We start from the raw sequence: 19,236 nt of genomic DNA on the forward strand, positions 1-19,236 counted from the left end.
TGCTTGAGCAATCTGTGTTTTGAATTAGACAGCAGATGTGATGTCAGATGTGACATTATTTGTCACTGCTGTGAACATGCTGCCTTGGGAGCTGCCTTGAAGTAGTGGGATATCATTGATAGGACAGACTTAAAATCCTTTACAGCTTTTCCTGCCTGTATTAATATTGAACAAAGCTGAACATAGAGTCCAAGGCTAAAGCTTGCCCACTAGCATAGTTAAGTGATCAGGCTTAACCATGGCTAAATGATCAATTCTGACAGTTCCATTTTAATGGGGAAGGCAGCCTCGGCTGATGTGTATTTACAATATCATCTTCTGTGAACATTTCTTAACAGCATTGTTACTCATAAACTATTTAATGTCCAGAGATTTTTGGTCACCTGTGAATTCGTTCTCAACTATCAGATTGCCACTACTGGCTCTTGTGACACTGTCATATGATGGAGGAAAGGATGCTGAGGATGAAGTTTGAGATCCATCAAGATTCCTGCCATAGTTTTCACCCATCATAGAAGCTATGAGTCCTTCTCTTTCTGGAGCAGCATCACCAAGAGTGTCACCACTGTATGTTCTGTGTTGATACAGGTAAGAAGCATGCTTTATGGAGCGCTGGAGCAAATGACTCCTGTAGGCACGCTGGATGACTGTGGCAGAAACTTCCTCTTGTCTGTGTCTGAGTGTAGTGGAGATTGGCTCATAGGATTTTTTGGATGGATTGACAGCCATAAACTTCTCCTCCATCTGTACTTTCAGTTTATCCATTTCCCCAGAATCCCCTAACACTCGTTTGGTAAACGCAAACAAGATATCCAAGCAATGGATCCTATCTCCACTGACCATGGGCAGGTCCATTGCTATGAGTTCAATTTTGTTTGGTTTTGGTACACGTAAAGGTTCGACCAAAGCATCTGCAAAGTCTGAAAGTGCAGAGAAAGTTATGAACTGAGTTGCTTCAGGGTCAAACTTCTCCCAGATTTCATAAAAGATGTCAAAGTCATCTTCCCCTAAAGGTTCTGTACTTTCCTCGGTAGCAGCATTGAAGTTTTCCAAAATAACAGCTATGTACATGTTTACAACAATGAGAAATGATATAATGATATAACTCACAAAATAAACAATTCCCATTGCAGGTTTACCACACTCACCTACTCTACCAGTTATATTTGGGTCACAATATGGTGGTCCAGTGTTTAAAATAGGACTGAGAAGACCATCCCAGCCAGCTGATGTTGTGATTTCAAAGAGACAGAGCATGCTGTTAGCAAAAGTTTGGAAGTTGAACATGTCATCAATGCCATCTTCCATCTTCACGTAGGCAAAGTTAGCCATGCCAAAAATGGCATAAATGAACATGACCAGAAAAAGCAAGAGACCGATGTTGAACAGAGCAGGTAGGGACATCATTAAGGCAAAAAGGAGAGTTCGAATTCCTTTGGCAGCCCTGATGAGTCTCAGTATTCGTCCAATTCGGGCCAAGCGAATGACCCTGAAGAGTGTAGGTGGTAAGAAATGTTCAAATGCTTTACCAATGCCAGAAAGCAGTAAGGCTACAAAGGAAATAGTAATAAATGGTTAGAATTTCACATTTCTTAGCTAGTTATAGGATGAAATTATAATATTATTTCAGTTGGAGAATATATAATATATGGGAGCTAACAGCTTAATGTTACAACCATCAATAGAAGTTCAAAATCGGCCATTATGAACTACATCCTTCATCCACTAGAAGACTGTATGTGTTACACCAAGAATGGCAAGCATCTTCCTTTGCACAGCTTTAAAAAACTGTATCTGTCAACACTTGCTGACTAGTGGTTTTCTCTGAAATCAACTGCATGAATTCTTCAACAAGTGCTGGTTATGTACTTCTTACTTTGATGTTAGCTGCTGACACTGTAGTGAGGTAGGTGTCCGTCTGTTCTCTCTGGTGACAAGTGGTGGAACATGAGGAAACAGCCTCAAATTACACCAGGGGAGGTTTAGATTAGATGTCAGGGTGAATTTCTTTATGGAAGGAGTGGCTAGGCACTGAGCAGGCTGCCAAGGGACGTGATGGAGCTGCTATTGCCAGAGACATTAAAGAGGTGTGTGGATACAGTGCTCAGTGATGGGCTTTATAGTGCAATGCGATGGTTGGACTTCATGATCTTACGGCTCTTTTCCAACCTCAATGGTTCTCTGTTCTACACAGCTAAACTCAGAAAACAAAATATAATAACAATGTCATGGTCATCACTTAGATAACATAATCAAGATGCATAAAGCAAAACCACTGAGGAACATCAGTGTAGTGCATGACACTGGCTTGAAGTTCATTCGGGAACACAGATCTAAGGGATTTTATTTTACCTTTAGTTTGCACGAAGACTGACATACAGTAACATACATCTACATCATACAGACATCTAGTAACTCTAGAAGCAGAGGTCTGGCTTTTCTAAATTTAGATACTATGAATGCATTTTTCTGGATCTTTGCTCCGAGAACTTAATTCCTTAAGGAAGAGCTATATTCTTACTGTGAGCCAAAATATAACTCACAATAATGAAAACAGTATTTTTTCTTCTCTTAAATGTCTTCTAAGATTTTGGCAGTCCTGGCCCTTGGAAAAGTTAAACAGGCAGAAGCGTTCTCTACAGCATTCTTCCACTGCAATCTCTTCACATAGAATCTAATACATTTGGGTTGTTCTTTTTTATTCTGCTACACAGTGCAAATCTTTAATTTCAGCCATTTATGTCCAAGTTTCCAGAAACAGAATTCTAACATCTATAATCTGACTCCAATCTTCATATTCTCTATATTTAAATTCTCTGTTAAAACACAGGTGACAAAAAGCATCATTTTTAACTGACCAAAGATATTGTAGTTGACACTGTATCTATAGCAGTGGAAATCATCACGTAATGTAGTACATTACGTTGGCACGTTGGATCATTAATTCTGATTTTTCACAATAAGAAACAAGAACTTAAAAAAACTACTATGAATTATTTCATGTAAAACAGCCTTAATTACTTTTGCAATATTTGTATTAGAAAAACAGTATAAATTTTAGAAGACAATTTCCTATTATTTCAATAAAAAGCATGGTGGGTTTTTTAGATCATGCATTTCTTTTTGCTCACTATTTTGCAGTACTGTGGTTCCAATTCAACATCCATTTGAAGATGATAAGTTTAAACTATTTTTTTTTTTAGAAGAATGACTGAATTATTAAAGAATTCGTCAATCCAATTTTACTTACCAACAATTGACATGATCACAACAACTATATCAAATATGTTCCAGGCATTTGAGAAATAGTACTGCCTCAGAGCCACCAATTTCAGTATACATTCTGTAGTAAAGATAGCAACGAAGAGTATATTGATTTTGTTAAGAACGTTGGTCTTCGTGTCACTTTGTTCATAGGTTTCCACCATCATGGTGATCATATTAAGGCAGATGAGAATCATGATAACGATATCAAAGGCTTGATTTGTTGCAATGTCAAAAAGGAATCCTTGGTATCTATTCTAGAGGAAAACAAACACATCTGGCATCAGTTAGGAAAGTAGGGAATACTCATCTGTACATGCTTTCTGACAGATCCAATTTTTTTGTTACTATGTCACTTAACTATGGTAAAGATAGAGAAATTTAAGGAACCCTGAATATTTGAAATCCCTCCCATCATGAAGTTTAATCACTTCTGAGCTGAATACAATCCTGAAAATATTGTTCAGAAAACTCAATAAATATTTCACTTCTAAAAACTTCCAATATAACTTTCTAGTATAGAATTGTCTTTCAGACCTGAATAACAATGTAAAGACTGTATTTACATTCAATACCTAAAATATGCATTTTTACATTAATTATATTGATTTCATAATGAATTTTCCTTTTGAGGAATTCATACATTCTTACCAATGGTCTTGGAATGGGTTTTTGAGGTTTCTTGGATCCCAACCTTTTCATGGCATTGTAATATTTTTTCTGTTCCTCTGTCATAAATATATCTTCCCCACCAAAGTATATAAAGAAATGTCAATGTTATTTGATGTGATAGCAGCACTGTTGTAGTTATGGATGTCTAAATTACTGGAAACAAGCATTCCTTTCTTTCCACATCTTGCTGGTACTAGCTCTCCTCACGATTTGTAACTGGGCTCAAAAATAGCAGAGTAGAATCAACCATACATTTACATGGCAAAGTCCTGGGGTGAAACATAAGTATCTCAGAAGCATGAAAACAAAGAAGCTACTGAAAAAACCTATGTAACAATAAGACTTTCCCTGGGTTCCCACATGCTGTTCCTGTTGAACACACAAAATACTTGTACACTTAGAAAGTATACAAAATACATTTTCTAGGAAAACAGACTCAGTACCAAGGCAGGGAGCAGTATTTACAGGGGTGAAGTGCAGATGTCATTGCCTCTGAAGCATTGGGAATGGGCTGGGTATTCCAGCTGTTGTAGAGCAGAAAGGAGCGTGAGCCTCACCCTGCATGCTACTTCTGCTTATGCTCTAGTAGATGTAAATTAAAGTTTTATAAATTAAATACAGCAAGGACATTATTCTCAAAAAGGCAGCATTGCTGGTTATATAGAAGGTGCCTGAGCACAATCATTATACTTATCTTTTTCTTTTGTTGGTTGAAATTGTCTATAATAACACCAACAAAGAGATTCAGGGTAAAGAAAGATCCAAAGATGATGAAGGTCACGAAGTAGAGATACATAAATAAACTGTGCTCCATTTTTGGCTGCTCATTTTTCTGCAGGAATGAAAAACAACATGAAACAAGACCAATAATAACATGGGTCCAATTCAGAATAATCTTCACATTGCAGATCCTCTAATAAATTGATTCCAGGAGGAACTTAAATTTACAGCTTTACTGCTTGTTCTGACAAAATCACTATAGTTTAAAACCACAAAATACCTCATGGTGCTAGTGGTGATGCCTGACCACGTACATTATATGATTGCTTATCCAGTTTGATTCACTTGATTTGTTTGATTCTTGATGAAGTTAGGTCCTATGTTTTGAACCATATCACTGCAGCAGTTACAGCTTTATTCATAGCTCAAGTTTCATACAAGATGATGTGTGAAAGTAGGTGCCTCCATGAAGTCCCCTGATATCTGACTTGGCTAATGTCAGTCATTAGGCTTCCAGTCATTAGGAGGGACGGTGAGAATTAAAGAGGTGCTCAGCTTACCAGAAGAGATAGTCAAGGTGAGCTGAAATCCTTCTGAGCATACTGACTAGATGCCCATCACCTATAGAGGGGACTTGGAGGTGAACTCACATGGAGACCTTACACTGCAGGTAATTGCATTCAGGTGAATGCATCTGAAGTTGAATCTCACATTAGAGCAAATCAGCATCAGGATAGTGCAGGTTCATTCACAGAGAAAGTGCTTGCATTAGCTGATAAAAGGCATTACTGGAAAGCTCTAGCTTCACCATCAAGCATCACAGTGTAAACATCACAATGAATTTGCAGAATCACATGGAGATGTTTAACACAAAACATGAACTGACCTCTCGTGAGTCTACTGCTGCATACATGATCTCCATCCAACCTTTAAATGTCGCCTAGAACAAAAGATTATAAAAAATGCATTGAACTTGTAGAGTAAAAGTCTTCAAATCATATTCAGTATCCAAATGACACTGGCTGGGGAAAGACGCTTTACTGTAGTCGTAAACACCTAAAACCAAATGACTTCAGGGACAAAATTATCACTGCTGTATGTGACAGCCTCTGCCCTTGAAGGAAGGAAAAGCCAGGCACGATGGAACAGACCACATTGTTCTATAATCCTGCCATGACAAACCTTCACCAGTCTGGTCTATTAAGTGCCTTACAGCCCACATGGCTGAGCAAATCGGTAGTATATTAGGTCAGTATTCTATTCACACATCCTTTCTAAGGCTGACTCCAGCTCTCAGGCTCATGGATTGGTTTTATTATCCAGAGAGGCTAGCACAGCACTCATCTGACACATATTTTATCCCTCTAAAAAAGCATGGTGGGGTCCAGTTTGTCCCAATGTTTTCAGTTTTCATTCACTAACAGCACTGGTCTTTGATCAGCCAGCTATGAGGGAAGAACAGACTGTTAGATCCTGTTTTTTACCATCCATGGAGATGAGTTAGAGGTTGGCAGGTCTCTCTGACTTGACATTGGCAAGTGAAGACAAGCAGCACTTACCACCTGCAGAAGAGCCAGGTAGCCAGAGCCAACATTATCAAAGTTGACTTTAACATTGACCCAGAATATTTTTCCTGTGTGATTCCATGCTTTACAGTCTGCTTTGTCATTGATAGAACTATCCAATTTTGAATTTTCTTCTGTTAGGTTGACACATTTCCCAAACTTCCCAGCAAACAGGTTGACTCCCATGATGCTAAAAATGAGCCAGAAGATGAGGCAGACGAGCAGAACATTCATGATGGAAGGGATGGCTCCCACAAGGGCATTGACCACCACCTGGGGTGAAATGGGAGAGAAAAATTGCACTTAGTTGAACAAAGATGGACTCAAGTATCTGCTCAGTGCAATCAGCTGATGTAAAAAACTAAGCTGTCAATTAGGTATGCAGCAATCGAAAATCTTATGTTTTCCATGTAAATATTCATCACAGCTGATGTGGGTACCTTGAAAAAAAGATTCAGAGATGTATAATCTTAGTCTCTCAATGGAAGGGTTGGAATGTTTCATTTTGCTGTGACCTCTCACTACAGATACGGACTACAGTGTGAGTCCATCCTCTTCTGATGACTTTCCCTTGGTTTTGTTGGATTTTGCTTTCTTTATAACTTTTCATAACAGAAGATTTATGGGTTATTCTCTCATAAGCATTAATGCAAATGACTGTATTATTAATGCTGTGGAAAGTAGTATTTCAAAAGGATTGGTAATGACTTTCCACTAGCATTTTGTTGGACCTATTTTTTAATGTATCATCATTACACTTGGGGTCCACAGCTGTGATCTAAGGATCTGATTTGTGCTGTAGGATCCCAGAAGTAATTTTTGAGTATACACTAAGACATAACATTTTGCTTGACAAAATAAGACAGTGCAAAGTAATACAAATGCATCCAAGTATTACAGCCAGTGAATTTAGCATTCAGATAGCAATTTGATGGGCCAAAATGAAAATGAAGAAGAACTGCAAAGGTTTTTGGAAGCCTTGTCACAAGCATTCTGCATAGCAAGTTGGAAACTATGATAGAACCTGGTTCAAAATTGACTTCAGCCATGGAAAGCTTGTTGTTAAATTAACAGAATGCATTAATTTCTCTGCATCTTCAGTGACAGTATTGCAGAGAATTTGCAGCTTCACCTCCAAATGATACCCAAACAATTTATAGTTCAGTTGCATTGAGGTTGCATTCCCATGTTAATGTGTAATGAAGATACAATACACATTTATGCTATCTATGGTGACAAATCTGAGTGCATTCCCTAGACCAAAGTTGAGTCCAAACACTGCCATGGTTCACCACTGCTCTTTCACGTGATAGTATATAGAAGTTTTGCATGTAACTCATTTCCTCTTCATTTGTGCAATGATAGATTTCTAATCAGTCACTTTCAACGGCTTCATGCTCCTAGCACTCCTTCGATGGGAAAAGGCAGCCAATATACAGAAAATCAGACCTACTTTTTGTAAGAATAATTATATAGGGAAAAATAGTTTGGATAAAGTATGCCTGAGCAGCCTAAAGATTTTGTAAACCAATTCAGTAAAAACTTACAGAACAGAGATGATTCTTTCCTCTGAATTAGCCTTTCGTGAGCATTTCAGAATGAAAATTGCTAACTCCGAATTCTTTTCCTCTACTTCGTTTTGGCTTCTGTCAGTAAGACAGAAACATAGGAATGGCTGAGCAGCAAAGGAGTAAATTTCTTCCGGGTCTCATTTTAATTTCAACAGCATTTGAGATTGATCACTTGAGTTAAGTCTGTAAGGAGCAGCCAAGTGTAGAGGAGCTCAGCAAAGGTGCTCTCAAGAATTAATTTCATAAATCCCAAACTTAGCTTGGTGAAGGCATGAACTCACAAATATGCAGCCAAGTGTTACGATACCATTATGTGCTTATTACAGGCTTTATTTTGCTTTCAGACTTACCCTCATCCCCTCAAATCGTGACAATGCTCTTAAAGGCCTCAGAGCTCGAAGAGTCCTAAGAGATTTCATACCATCAAGTGAACTATCTAAGATATTTATCAAAGAGATCTGAATGGGAAGACCAAACAAAGTATTAGCAACATTTTGTCTCCTGTTTCTTTTATTCCTACTGAAAATAAATAAATAAATAAAATAAAATCAGTGCCTAGAGTACAATATCATGATGCAGTCATCAATGGAGGCAAGAGTGTTGTCTTGATTTTATGTCCAGAAAAGAATTAATTGTGCTGATAAGTCTTGCCTCAGGGTCTGCGTAGAGTCATAACACCATAGAATGGCTTGGGTTGGAAGGGACCTTATAACTCATTCAATTCTGACCCTCAGCAGTGGGTTGGTTGCCACCCACCAGATCGGCTGCCCAGGGTTCCATCCAGGAATGGGGCATACAAATGTAAAAATGCTGGATGCACAACTTACACCTACAATGAAGAAATCAAGCCAGCACCAGGCATTGGTGAAATACTTAGTGAAGCCATAAGCCACCCATTTCAGGATCATCTCCAGAAAGAAGACAAAAGTGAACAATCTGTCGAGGAACAACAACACAGCTTTGATGGTTTGTCTCTCATTTATATGAATGTCTTCAAATGCCTGAAATCAAGATATGCAAATAAATTACAAAGTCACAGATAAGCTTGAAACATGAAAGTCTAGAAACAAAAAGGCCTCTTCATCATTCTGCACATAGTTTACATAGATGTGAACCTCATCTTTTACTCAAATGTATGCCAGCTGGCAAGCTTGTAATTGTTCCTGTCCTTTCTTTTCTTTTTCCTTAAATATACACATAACTCATGGACACATACAGACCGTGCATTCTGGGATCTTAGGGAAGTACATTTTTAGATTTTTTTCTCAATAATTTTATACTTTCAAGAGAACTAAAGTACTAAATATCATTTACATATTTTAATGATATATAGAAACATTTATATTTCACAGCTATGAAAGCCAGAAGAATCTAATGTGCAGTCAGAATGGAAACAGCTTGTGAGAGCTGTGTATTTTTAGCATTGTTCTAATTTGTAATACTATGAATAATAAAACTGTGATAATTACAAGAGCAGATAAATGACTGCTGCTTTTCACCTGGAGTTCAAAGATATATCCTGTGTTTTCTGCCAAATGTAACTTATCTGGGTGCTATTAAAGCTAAAAATGCTTGTACAGAAATACATGAAATTGTGCTCCACAAACCAGGGCTCCGCTGCTCAGAAGAATCATGAATATGATAAAGGATTCAAACCAGGAGTGCTCAACAATTTGGTAGCAGGTTTTCCTCAGATTCCACCATGTTTTTCCTCCAAAGTTTATGGCTCTCCCCTTACAGCAACGAAAGTATCGAACACAACCTGAAGGTGAGAGATAATGATTGCAAGTAATGAAAGCACATGCAGGTCAAGGGCAAATCTGATGTGCATTGTTCTGGTGCCCACTGTCAGGTGAGGTCTGATTTTATACTCTTCTCTTGAGTTAATTCAAAACTGATTTTGACTCCAGCAGAGCAGAGTTCACCTCACCTTTCTATAATTATCTACTCTTCGGTGTTCTGGTCTTCACCACTTAGAAGCAATCCTCTGGTTTTTAAGGAAAGAGATTTTATTTTTCTGGTGGCACAATCTCTCTATTCATTACACAGAGACGATGCCCGAATCACTTGCTGACATCTAAAATTAAGTGAAATTAATCTCACCCTATCAGCTCTGGATTCCCAGAACAACAGGATTATTTTTGACACTTCACAACCATGTAACCACGAGAACCTTACCTTCTGAAAAACATTTTTCTGGAGTCTTCTTGTCTTCAGCAAACTCTGGAATCTGCCTCAACAGATCTTCAGGGTTTGTCAGATCCACTGTGCTGCCTTCGGAAGAGCTGGCAGAGTCAAACTACCAAGCAAAAGAAGATCAGGTATTGATTCTCCCTACATTCAATTCCAATGGAATAAGATCGATGAGCAAATAACATTCAAAATAAAAACTTTGTTATGTGCTAATATTTCAAGTAGAGTTAAGAATGGAATAGACTTTATGACTTTAAATGTAAGCTTGGAAGTAGCAATAGATGCATTCAAATAAGAGCCAAAGACATATATGTACAGTATCTATCCACATGAAACAATTTTAACTGGTTAATAAGCTCATAAAGTAGAGAGATTTAAACTTGCTTTCAACTACACACAGTCCTCAGCGGGCTAAAACCAGAAAAATCTAGGAAAATACATTCTAACAGGAGAAACAGATAAATATTCTGAATATCCGTTAGAGTATTTAAGAATTAGAAATTGGAATTGTATCATGTGTTATCCAGTTTGTTCCTTCAGACATACACACGAGTCGGCTGTTTGTTACAAATGACTTACTCTTGGATTTTGTTTGGGTTTTTTTTTGTCTGTATTGCTGAAGAAGAGCTCATTTTCTTGGATGTTTTCCTAATTCAGAATTATTCTTAATTTATTTATGAATCATAATGAGAAACTCATTTGTAATATTACTTTTCTTGAAACTGAGTTATTTATGACACAGGTTGGCTTGCTGGAATTTCCCAGTTTTGCTTGGAAGCATCTCTCTCCTTTAATGAAATATTTTGTGACCCTTTTTTTTTTTTTTTTTTTTTTTTTTTGGTAGACTAATTTCAATAAATGGAAATCAGCAGAGAATTTTGTAAATTATTTATTTGAATCAAATCAGTTTGACACCTCTCCATTCCTAAATACTTATCTTTCCTACATACACATATATATATTTTTTTCTTAAAGATCAGTATGTGGATACCCGGCAAAGGTTCATTTTCATTCACAGAAATCACATCCATCATTAACCAGCCAGACTGGCACAGTGCTGCTGCCACCACTGAAATCCAGTCCATTGAGTCCATGAGCAGAAATGTATCCAAGCCCAACCAGAACTGGAAAGTCAACATCATAAAAGCAATCTACGTATATCTACATATTTACCTCTTTATGCTCTGGTGATGATGGTTCAAGCTTCCTATCTTTTCCTAGGTAAAGCACACTGAATTCTTCAGAGGAAAGTCCTGACACTTTACTCCAGCTTCCTGAGGTTTTCCCTCTTTCCCCTCTTTGCCTCAGGTAATTTTCCTCCTGAAAATAATCTGTGGATTAGCAGGGTTCTCTTTTTGCTTTTTTTGGGGGGTGGGTAAATTGGAAAGAAAAGAAAAATACGTTGTACATTTTATTTAAAGGGGGATGCTCTGGACAGAAGTCATAGATATGATCCTTTTGAATGTGATATTACCTAGCAATAGAGATAGGGAAGATTTCCCTAAAGGCCATAGAGCAATATGGAATTAGTAATTCAGTGAGCTGCTTATCACCTGGATCTTGAGACTACTTTTGCATAGGAATTAAAAGGGAAGCTTCATATGGGAAACACTGAGACAAGAAAAGGACATTTTAAAAGGCTCCAAGTGATCAATTTACCCTCATCCTAAACATTTCTAATTGGTTCAAAATTTGTTAACTGTGGAAATATGGGTCAGGTATGCCACCTTGTGCCACAGACAGTCTTCTACCATGCATTTATCTTTCAGTATATGTGCACCCTACTATAGAATCATAGAATTATAGAATGGCTTGAGTTGGAAGGGCCCTCAAGGATCATCAGGTTCCAACCCCCTGCCATAGGCATGGTTGCCAACCACTAGATCTAGTACAAGATCTGGCTGCCCAGAACCCTATCCAACCTGGCCTTGAACATGCCCGGGGGGGGTTTGATCTGGGAGGTTTTGATCCCCAAACAAGCAGATTTATTACCTGTTTACTGTAGTCTGTGTCTGAAAATGTGCTCAGTTTATCTTCATCTTCAAAACCCTCACTTGTATTCTCTTCCTCAGCAATAGGGACACAAACAAATACATTGGGATTGGTAATAAAATCATCAAGACCTGAGCATATTTCCCCATTTTTTTCAGCCCATTCAATATTATAATTGTCTTTACAATTTTTTCTTTCTTTTCCCAAACCCAGCGGGTTCTGGGCAGTCAATTTGTTTTTCTTCTTCTGCGCTTTCTTTAGATGCTTGAGCTTTCCACAACAGGTGTTCCACATCACACTCTTCAAAAAGTGCAGTCCCTTATGAATCCGAGCAAAAGCAATCCGTAGATTGTTCATCTCTCCATCATCTTCTGCTGTTTGGAGGCAGTCAGTACTGAAGGAATTCAACAGCAGCGCAATGAAGAGGTTGAGTACCTAAAAGTCATTGAAATAATGATAAAATAAGAAGTCTGGAAAATTGCATTCTAAAGTCTGAACTCTAATGCAGAAGACAGATGTTACAAAAGCTCAGCTTGACTGATCAAATGAAAACAAGGCAGAAATTAGATGGCTATAAAATCACAGAATGGTTTGGGTTGGAAGGGACCTCTCATTAGACCAGGTTGCTCACAGTCCCATCCAACCTGGTGCCTTGTACGTTTCCAGGGAGGAGCATTCACAGCCTCTCCGGGCAACCTGTTGCATGACCAACAAGATTACAGCTGATGAACTAAATTTCCCTCTCAGAAAGCTCGATGTTCCCATATAACTCTTCCCCCTAAAAGTTACTTCAAATCGTGCATATTTATTTGATCAAAACAACTTTCAAACATTACAGTAGTAACAAATACTGTGGTCACCGCCAATCAGTTGAACGACAGCTCTCCTTATCAAACTAGAATTAAATCAGTCCTCTATGGAAGTTTCCCAACTGGGATGTAAAATCAGATTCTGGCACAGCAATATTGTTAAACATACAACATTGCTGGAAAAAAAAATCAAAATCAAGAGAGGCTCAAAGTGAGGTTTTCTCCCTGTTTTTGAGCGTCGTCTTCTCCCCCACCCCCCAACTTATTTATTTAAATGCAACAGGAGAATGAAACAGAATTATTCATAAGTCTTCTGATCCCATTTGGGATTACACCACTCAATTTTTCACCTTTCAGAACTGGGCAAATAACACCTGGATCCACAGCAGGATCTTCATGGAAGTGACTGGCATAAGCTGTAGCTCTTGCTATGTAAACAGACTTCCAGAGAATTCATCTATACAGATGATTCTAAAACATCCCAATTAAAGTGATACGAGTGTAGATTCTGTTATTGCTGATAAGGATCTTGGAAAACTTGAAAATTTGAAAAAAAGAGCAGCAGCTCAATGGCAAAAAGTAAAACAGGCTTTTACAGACAAACAGACACAGGTAATTGTTCTAAATGTGCTTTAGGGATCTACTATTTATTGATGAAAAGGCAATTAAGTTAACTCTAACATCGACAGGATAAAGAGAAGAAAATATTGGAAAACTCACCACTAAATTTCCTATTACCATGACCAGCAGAAAGACAAGAAGGCACAGTGGTTTTTCAGCTACCACCATGCAGTCCCACATGGTCTCAATCCATTCTCCACACAGAATTCGGAAAATGACAAGGAATGAATGGAAGAAGTCCATCATGTGCCAGCGTATTTCACCATTTTTTTTAATTTTATCACCGTGGATCCTATAGCTTCCCCCAAAGAGCTGCACCCCTACTATAGCAAAAATGAAAACGGTGATTGCCAGGACGAGGGTCAGGTTACTCAGCGCACCCAGGGAGTTACCAATGATTTTAATGAGGGTGTTTAAAGTTGGCCAGGATTTTGCTAGTTTGAAGACCCTCAGCTGTGTGAAAACATAAAAAGTTGTGTTAGAGATCAGCAGAGATAACCCACCTTTCTGCTGTTCAAACCTGTAAAAACCATTTTTTAGACACTGTCTGGAGATATAATGTTTGTGGCATTGTGATGCTAACACTTTTAGAAGAGTATTTATGGATTTATTTTCCCAAGAACTGAACAACATCGCAGAAATAAACCAACAACCTCCTTGAGGGCCTGGCTACCCTTAGTTCTGCTAAGTGCTTGGCCCACACAGGCAGGAATTTGCATGATGTGCTTGATGTAGAACATTGTGCTCAATTTATATGCAACACAAACAATCAAAGCTAGGGGACCAGCCATTGTGTTACAATAAAAGATCTTTCTTCCTGCAGCACAGCCCCAATCAGTCCACAGTACACAGTATGAATACCTTAACGTTACTTTATGACTATTTTTAAGTATTCTTCTTTCCATATTTGTATTAGGACAACTTTTCATAAGACTATTTGGGCTAGTATTTCATTTTCTACTTCTGATTATAACACCTATATTCTGGAAGATAATTTTTTTCTGAGTACTTCTTACTGTTCTAAGTGGAAATGTATACAGCATTAAACTTCAACTCTAACATTACAAGTTTAACGCTATGTTTCTTATTCCCACTGCTGAGAAAATAAATAATTTCTGCATCTTAACTACAAACAACAGAAGCATTCTCTATTATATTCACAACATAATGTTGAATAGAACGATATATGTGTAAGGCCTACCAGTCTGAAGGACCGTAAAACTGTCAGGGTTCCTCCTTTTCGCCTTTCTTTTTTGCTTCCATATCTGGGTAAACTCAACTCAATTAAACTCAATGTGACAATTATGCTGTCAAAAATATTCCAGGGCTGCTGAAAATAATAGTAGGGATCTAGAGCAATGATTTTTAAGACCATTTCTGCGGTGAAGATTCCTGTAAAGATCTGTAATCAAGAAAACAGTAGCATCAGCCTAAAAGTTACCTTTAATTAATCTTATCTTTAGAATATATTTCTGTCAGTACGGCAAAATTCACGGATGCATCGATAAACCCAATTTTTATGAACTTCTAATGTACTTTCTGTTAAAATGGGAGAGTTGTTTTCTACTTGCTCAGAAGTACATTAGAACTGCATCAATAAAATCTTGGAATCGTCTGTCTTAGAAATGTACGCTTCATAAGCACAGAGTTTGCTAACCTTTCATTTTTACAGCTACTCTTTGTATCTCAAGTGAAAACACACATCAATCATTTTTTGGTATGGAAAGGTCATGTGGTTGAAAATTCACTTACCGAGTTGCCCACATTAAGCATTAATTTAAAATTATGCGTCATATTATTGTGTTCCAGTGCCATAAACAAAGTATTCATCACAATGCAGAGCGTTATGGTGAGATCAATGAAGGGATCCTTTATGAAAGCAGCCACTTTTTTCTTGATTCTCAACCAAAGTGGACAACAGTTCCAAATCAGATACTTTAAAGCAAAATCTTTCAGGACTCTTGGGCATTTCTGTTGGGATTCTTCAAGTTCTAAGAACAAAAGAGAACTCCATTATAGTTAAATAATTGTTGCTAAGCAAGACTGTGAAAAAAAAATCGCATCAAGTACTCAAAAGACAAGAGAATAAAAAAGGAACCTCAAAATTCAGTTAGAGCCCCAGAGCTTCCCTGCTCATGTAGTCCCTACATCAGTCCAAGGGTAATGTAGCAGCTAAAACACATTTTCCTAATATCCAAACTGAATGTTAGGAAAAACTTCATAGAAGGAGTGATAGGGCACTGGAGCAGGCTGCCTGGGGAGATGGTGGAGTCACTGCCCCTGGAGGTATCCATCAACTGTGGAGATGTGGCTCTGAGGGACATGGTGAGCGGGCATGGTGGGGGTGGGTTCGTGACTGAACCAGCTGATCTTAGAAGTCTTTTCCAATCTTAATGATTCTATAACTTCATCTGATCCTTGTGTAGACACGTAGGACACTGACTGTATCGCTGCTAACATCTTTGCCTTCATTGATTCCCTAGGGAGTAAACAGCAGATCCAAATGTTCAGATTGTGGATGAGACAAAACCAAACCACAGCATCTCGAGCTTCACCTTAGGCCAGTTCCATTGGAAAATTCATGACTATCATTTCTAAACTGATGCAAGCAATAACACATCTCCATTTTCTAAAAGTAAAACATGGAAAGGAAGCTGTTTTGGTGGTCTCATTTACAGGCTCTTGGTCAAATATAACACTCCTCCCTTTTTTGAATATTAGTGTGTGCTCCAAAACACTTTTGTACCCTGAAGTCTTGTGCAAATTCGTAGACCAACTAGAACTTACTAATCATTCCTACCATGCTTATATTGAGCTTTAAGTAAACTAATCTTCAAGGATGTGAAAATTTCTCAAAAGTCTGGTAATTTAGAACTGACTTTTATCCTTTTCTTCTTTGGAGCTGTCCTTATTTCTTCCCACAGTTTAGATTTAATTTCTGCTCCAGATTCAAGTTCCAGATTCCACCCCACACTAGTTATCCCAGTGTGATCACCCTGTCTTAACTCCAGGTTTAGCACTTTTTTTGGGGGGGGGTTGGAGATTCATGATCCTTGAGGTCCCTTCCAACCCTGGCCATTCTGTGATTCTATGATTCTGTGAAATGCCTTCTTTAATCATGTGGTACAGATCTAGAACAGCCAGCGTTCATATCACAGCAAAGACAACCTCCCTGCTCCCTATCCCAATGCTCATTCTCAGGTTAATCCGGGGCCACATGAACAGGGTCCCAACAGCAACGGACCCAGTTACATGGAGATTCTGTTTCCATCTCAGTACACCACTGAATATCTGCATTTTAAATTTGAAAGCCAGGCTTCGGGTGATGTGTTCCAACTGTGATTTTTCACAACAGTGTAGAGAAATTTAAGAAAAAGCATCTCCCTAACACAGAACTACCAGGCTTGCTATAGATCATACTTGTTCTCCACAAATCAGTGATAAAGCTTCACATCAGGGACACACAAACACGTATTTCATTCTCATTGTTGTCCAGCAAACAATGGAAATTTAGGCTGATTTTTTTTTTTCTCCAGAAAGATATGAAACTATTAGCAAAATAAGTCGGTAATATAGCCCTCAAAAATTCACATAGAATGGTCATAGAAAACGCTAAGTGCTCAGCCTCCAGGAATTGCCACAATTAATTCTGCTTGTGTAATCTTAATGACTGAGTCTGCATGCATATTCATGATGGAGTAGCAGCCACAGGGCCAAGAGGAGAAGCTACTGCCCCAATCCTGCTTATCATGTCCCAGAGAAATTCCTCCCAACTATCATCACTCCAACCTCTTCCTCAGTCCTATGAAATGTGATATGAAAGGCAAAGGATAAGTTCTAATACATGATGAATGTACTATAATGCATTCTTTTTAATGAAAAAAAGGGCATAATTAGTCATGTAATTCCTAACTGTACATCTACAAATCTCTGTTAACTTTTAAGAAATGTATTGATATTTTGGTCTTTTACCCTAGCATTACCTCAGGATTGAAATAAGCATAATGAGGAGCCACTTACCCTCTAAGACACTGGTAATTACGCTGACTGCACTTGCTGCCCTTTGCCTTTGAAATGTCTCATTAAAGTACTCCACTGATAGCTGAGGATGTAAATGCATCATGCTGCTCTCATCATTCACAGCTGGCTGCTTAAAGAAGTAAACACAATTAGGGAGATACCACAGGAATAAAATGAAGTAGGATGCAATGATGGGTAACTATGAAAGTTAATAGGAACAATGACATGCAGCCAAATAAATGTACCTGTCTACAAGATGTAATAGTGTTCAGAACAAAGGTCCTACACATCAGTAATACTGCTACAGTAAATGGATCCCTCAAGCATGTAACAGCAACAGGGCAAATACAAAGCTTGGAAATAGGTGTGAGGGCAAACAGATCCAGCAGTCTTCCAGAGACTAATCAAAATGGAGAGAGATGAGTGGTAAAATAGTAACAGCATATCTCTACCCATTTGCACGGGGGACTTACAGAAAAAGCTATTGATGCTAAAGGTGCTGTATAGGAGAAGGACCTAAAGGTGCTGCTCAAAACAATCATCCTGGACAGGGTAAAGGATAAAACGACCTTCTGGTGAGTTACGATGTCAGCACTAGTAACCCAGCTGAAGAAGTATACATGTATGTGGAGAAACCGTAATACAAAGATATACTTAAAATAGCATTTTTCCTTACCAGATCACCCTTCCCCAGATCTTCCATTACTGGAGGAAGCATTATCCCCTCAGAAGGGGCTGTATCTAAGCCATGCACCTTGCCGTTCCCTCCTCCCATCACCAAAATGGGGCCATTGCAGTCGTCCACGTTGGCTCGCTTGCTGCTCTGCATGCAGCTTGGGGTGGCGGGGTGGGAGCCATAGCTCTTTTGGCTTGGCATGCTGGAGCGTCTTCCCACCTGTGGCACTGACATTGACCTGCCCTGGATCTTGTTCTCCCCTGTGCTGTGGGGTTCCTCATCGGAATCCGCTTTGGAGTCAACTTCTAAAGCAGGTATTTGGAAATTGAACACACTGCCATGGCTAAGCCTGCGTTTCACCTGATTGCTGTTGGCACCATACAGCAAGCCCAGGAGGGACTGAAAGACCAAGAAATAAATAGAAGGAGAATGGCAGGATATCAAATAGAAGATCTGGGGAACAGATTAAAGTTTAGAGTTTCATAACATTTCTTATAAACTGTAGCAAGTCCAAAACTCTTATTTAATTTAGATTATTCAAGAAGGATTTTGTTTAGGATTTAAAAGACAGATAATAAAATACTGCTGGCTTTATCAGCTATTTCTATGATAAGCATTATATTCACATTTTAAATAAGAATTTTTAAAAAGAAAATGATGGCACTGGAGTTAAATTCTGATATTCATTCACTTTTTCTATTTCAGTGCTACAGACAATTCATTTTAACTGCTGTTACAACTTTTCTTCCACTCTTTGCTTATAGCATTTTCTTTTCAAAGTAAAGTTTACATAATTCCTCCTTATCTCATAAGGTTGTTTATTTTAAAAGCTAAAGAGTGATCAGTGTTTGCAACAGGATTTACTTCATGCTTTCAAGCAATTTATTTTAGCATTAAAATTGTAAAAGCTGCAAGGATCTCAGATTCAGACAATAGATTACCAACTTTCGTTGACTGTCTGTGAGCTGTGACTTGGGAAGCTGTTCTTCTTCATGCTCTTCTATCCCCAAGGACTTATTTCTCTTTTTCCTGTTGCTTCTTTCTTTGATTTCTTTGGCAGACAAAGGAGAGCCTTCAAAGGAGCTAATTGACAGGATATCAATTCCTTTCGCAGTCAGTGACTAAAATTAAAA

At 38.3% G+C, this 19,236-nt stretch overlaps 1 protein-coding gene across 1 annotated transcript in view; it reads right to left on the minus strand.

Moving 5' to 3' along the window:
- Positions 1-354: 354 nt before the first annotated feature.
- Positions 355-19,236, minus strand: part of LOC122159646 (sodium channel protein type 5 subunit alpha-like) — a 28,973-nt gene continuing 10,091 nt past the window's right edge. Inside the window, exons 10-27 of the mRNA XM_042817433.1 lie at positions 19,045-19,224; positions 18,104-18,502; positions 17,428-17,554; positions 15,160-15,398; positions 14,609-14,809; positions 13,507-13,860; positions 11,978-12,412; positions 11,159-11,302; positions 9,971-10,091; positions 9,400-9,554; positions 8,611-8,793; positions 8,143-8,250; positions 6,216-6,494; positions 5,543-5,596; positions 4,631-4,768; positions 3,916-4,020; positions 3,251-3,521; positions 355-1,550 (exon numbers count right to left, since the gene is read on the minus strand). Coding sequence (XP_042673367.1) covers positions 355-1,550; positions 3,251-3,521; positions 3,916-4,020; positions 4,631-4,768; positions 5,543-5,596; positions 6,216-6,494; positions 8,143-8,250; positions 8,611-8,793; positions 9,400-9,554; positions 9,971-10,091; positions 11,159-11,302; positions 11,978-12,412; positions 13,507-13,860; positions 14,609-14,809; positions 15,160-15,398; positions 17,428-17,554; positions 18,104-18,502; positions 19,045-19,224 — 4,689 coding nt within the window. The remainder of the gene's footprint in view (positions 1,551-3,250; positions 3,522-3,915; positions 4,021-4,630; positions 4,769-5,542; positions 5,597-6,215; positions 6,495-8,142; positions 8,251-8,610; positions 8,794-9,399; positions 9,555-9,970; positions 10,092-11,158; positions 11,303-11,977; positions 12,413-13,506; positions 13,861-14,608; positions 14,810-15,159; positions 15,399-17,427; positions 17,555-18,103; positions 18,503-19,044; positions 19,225-19,236) is intronic.

The sequence above is a fragment of the Centrocercus urophasianus genome, unplaced genomic scaffold (genome assembly GCF_019232065.1).
Source record: "Centrocercus urophasianus isolate 14NV4802_14NV808 unplaced genomic scaffold, USGS_Curo_1.0 seq_16, whole genome shotgun sequence".
In the NCBI taxonomy this organism is placed as follows: Eukaryota; Metazoa; Chordata; class Aves; order Galliformes; family Phasianidae; genus Centrocercus; species Centrocercus urophasianus.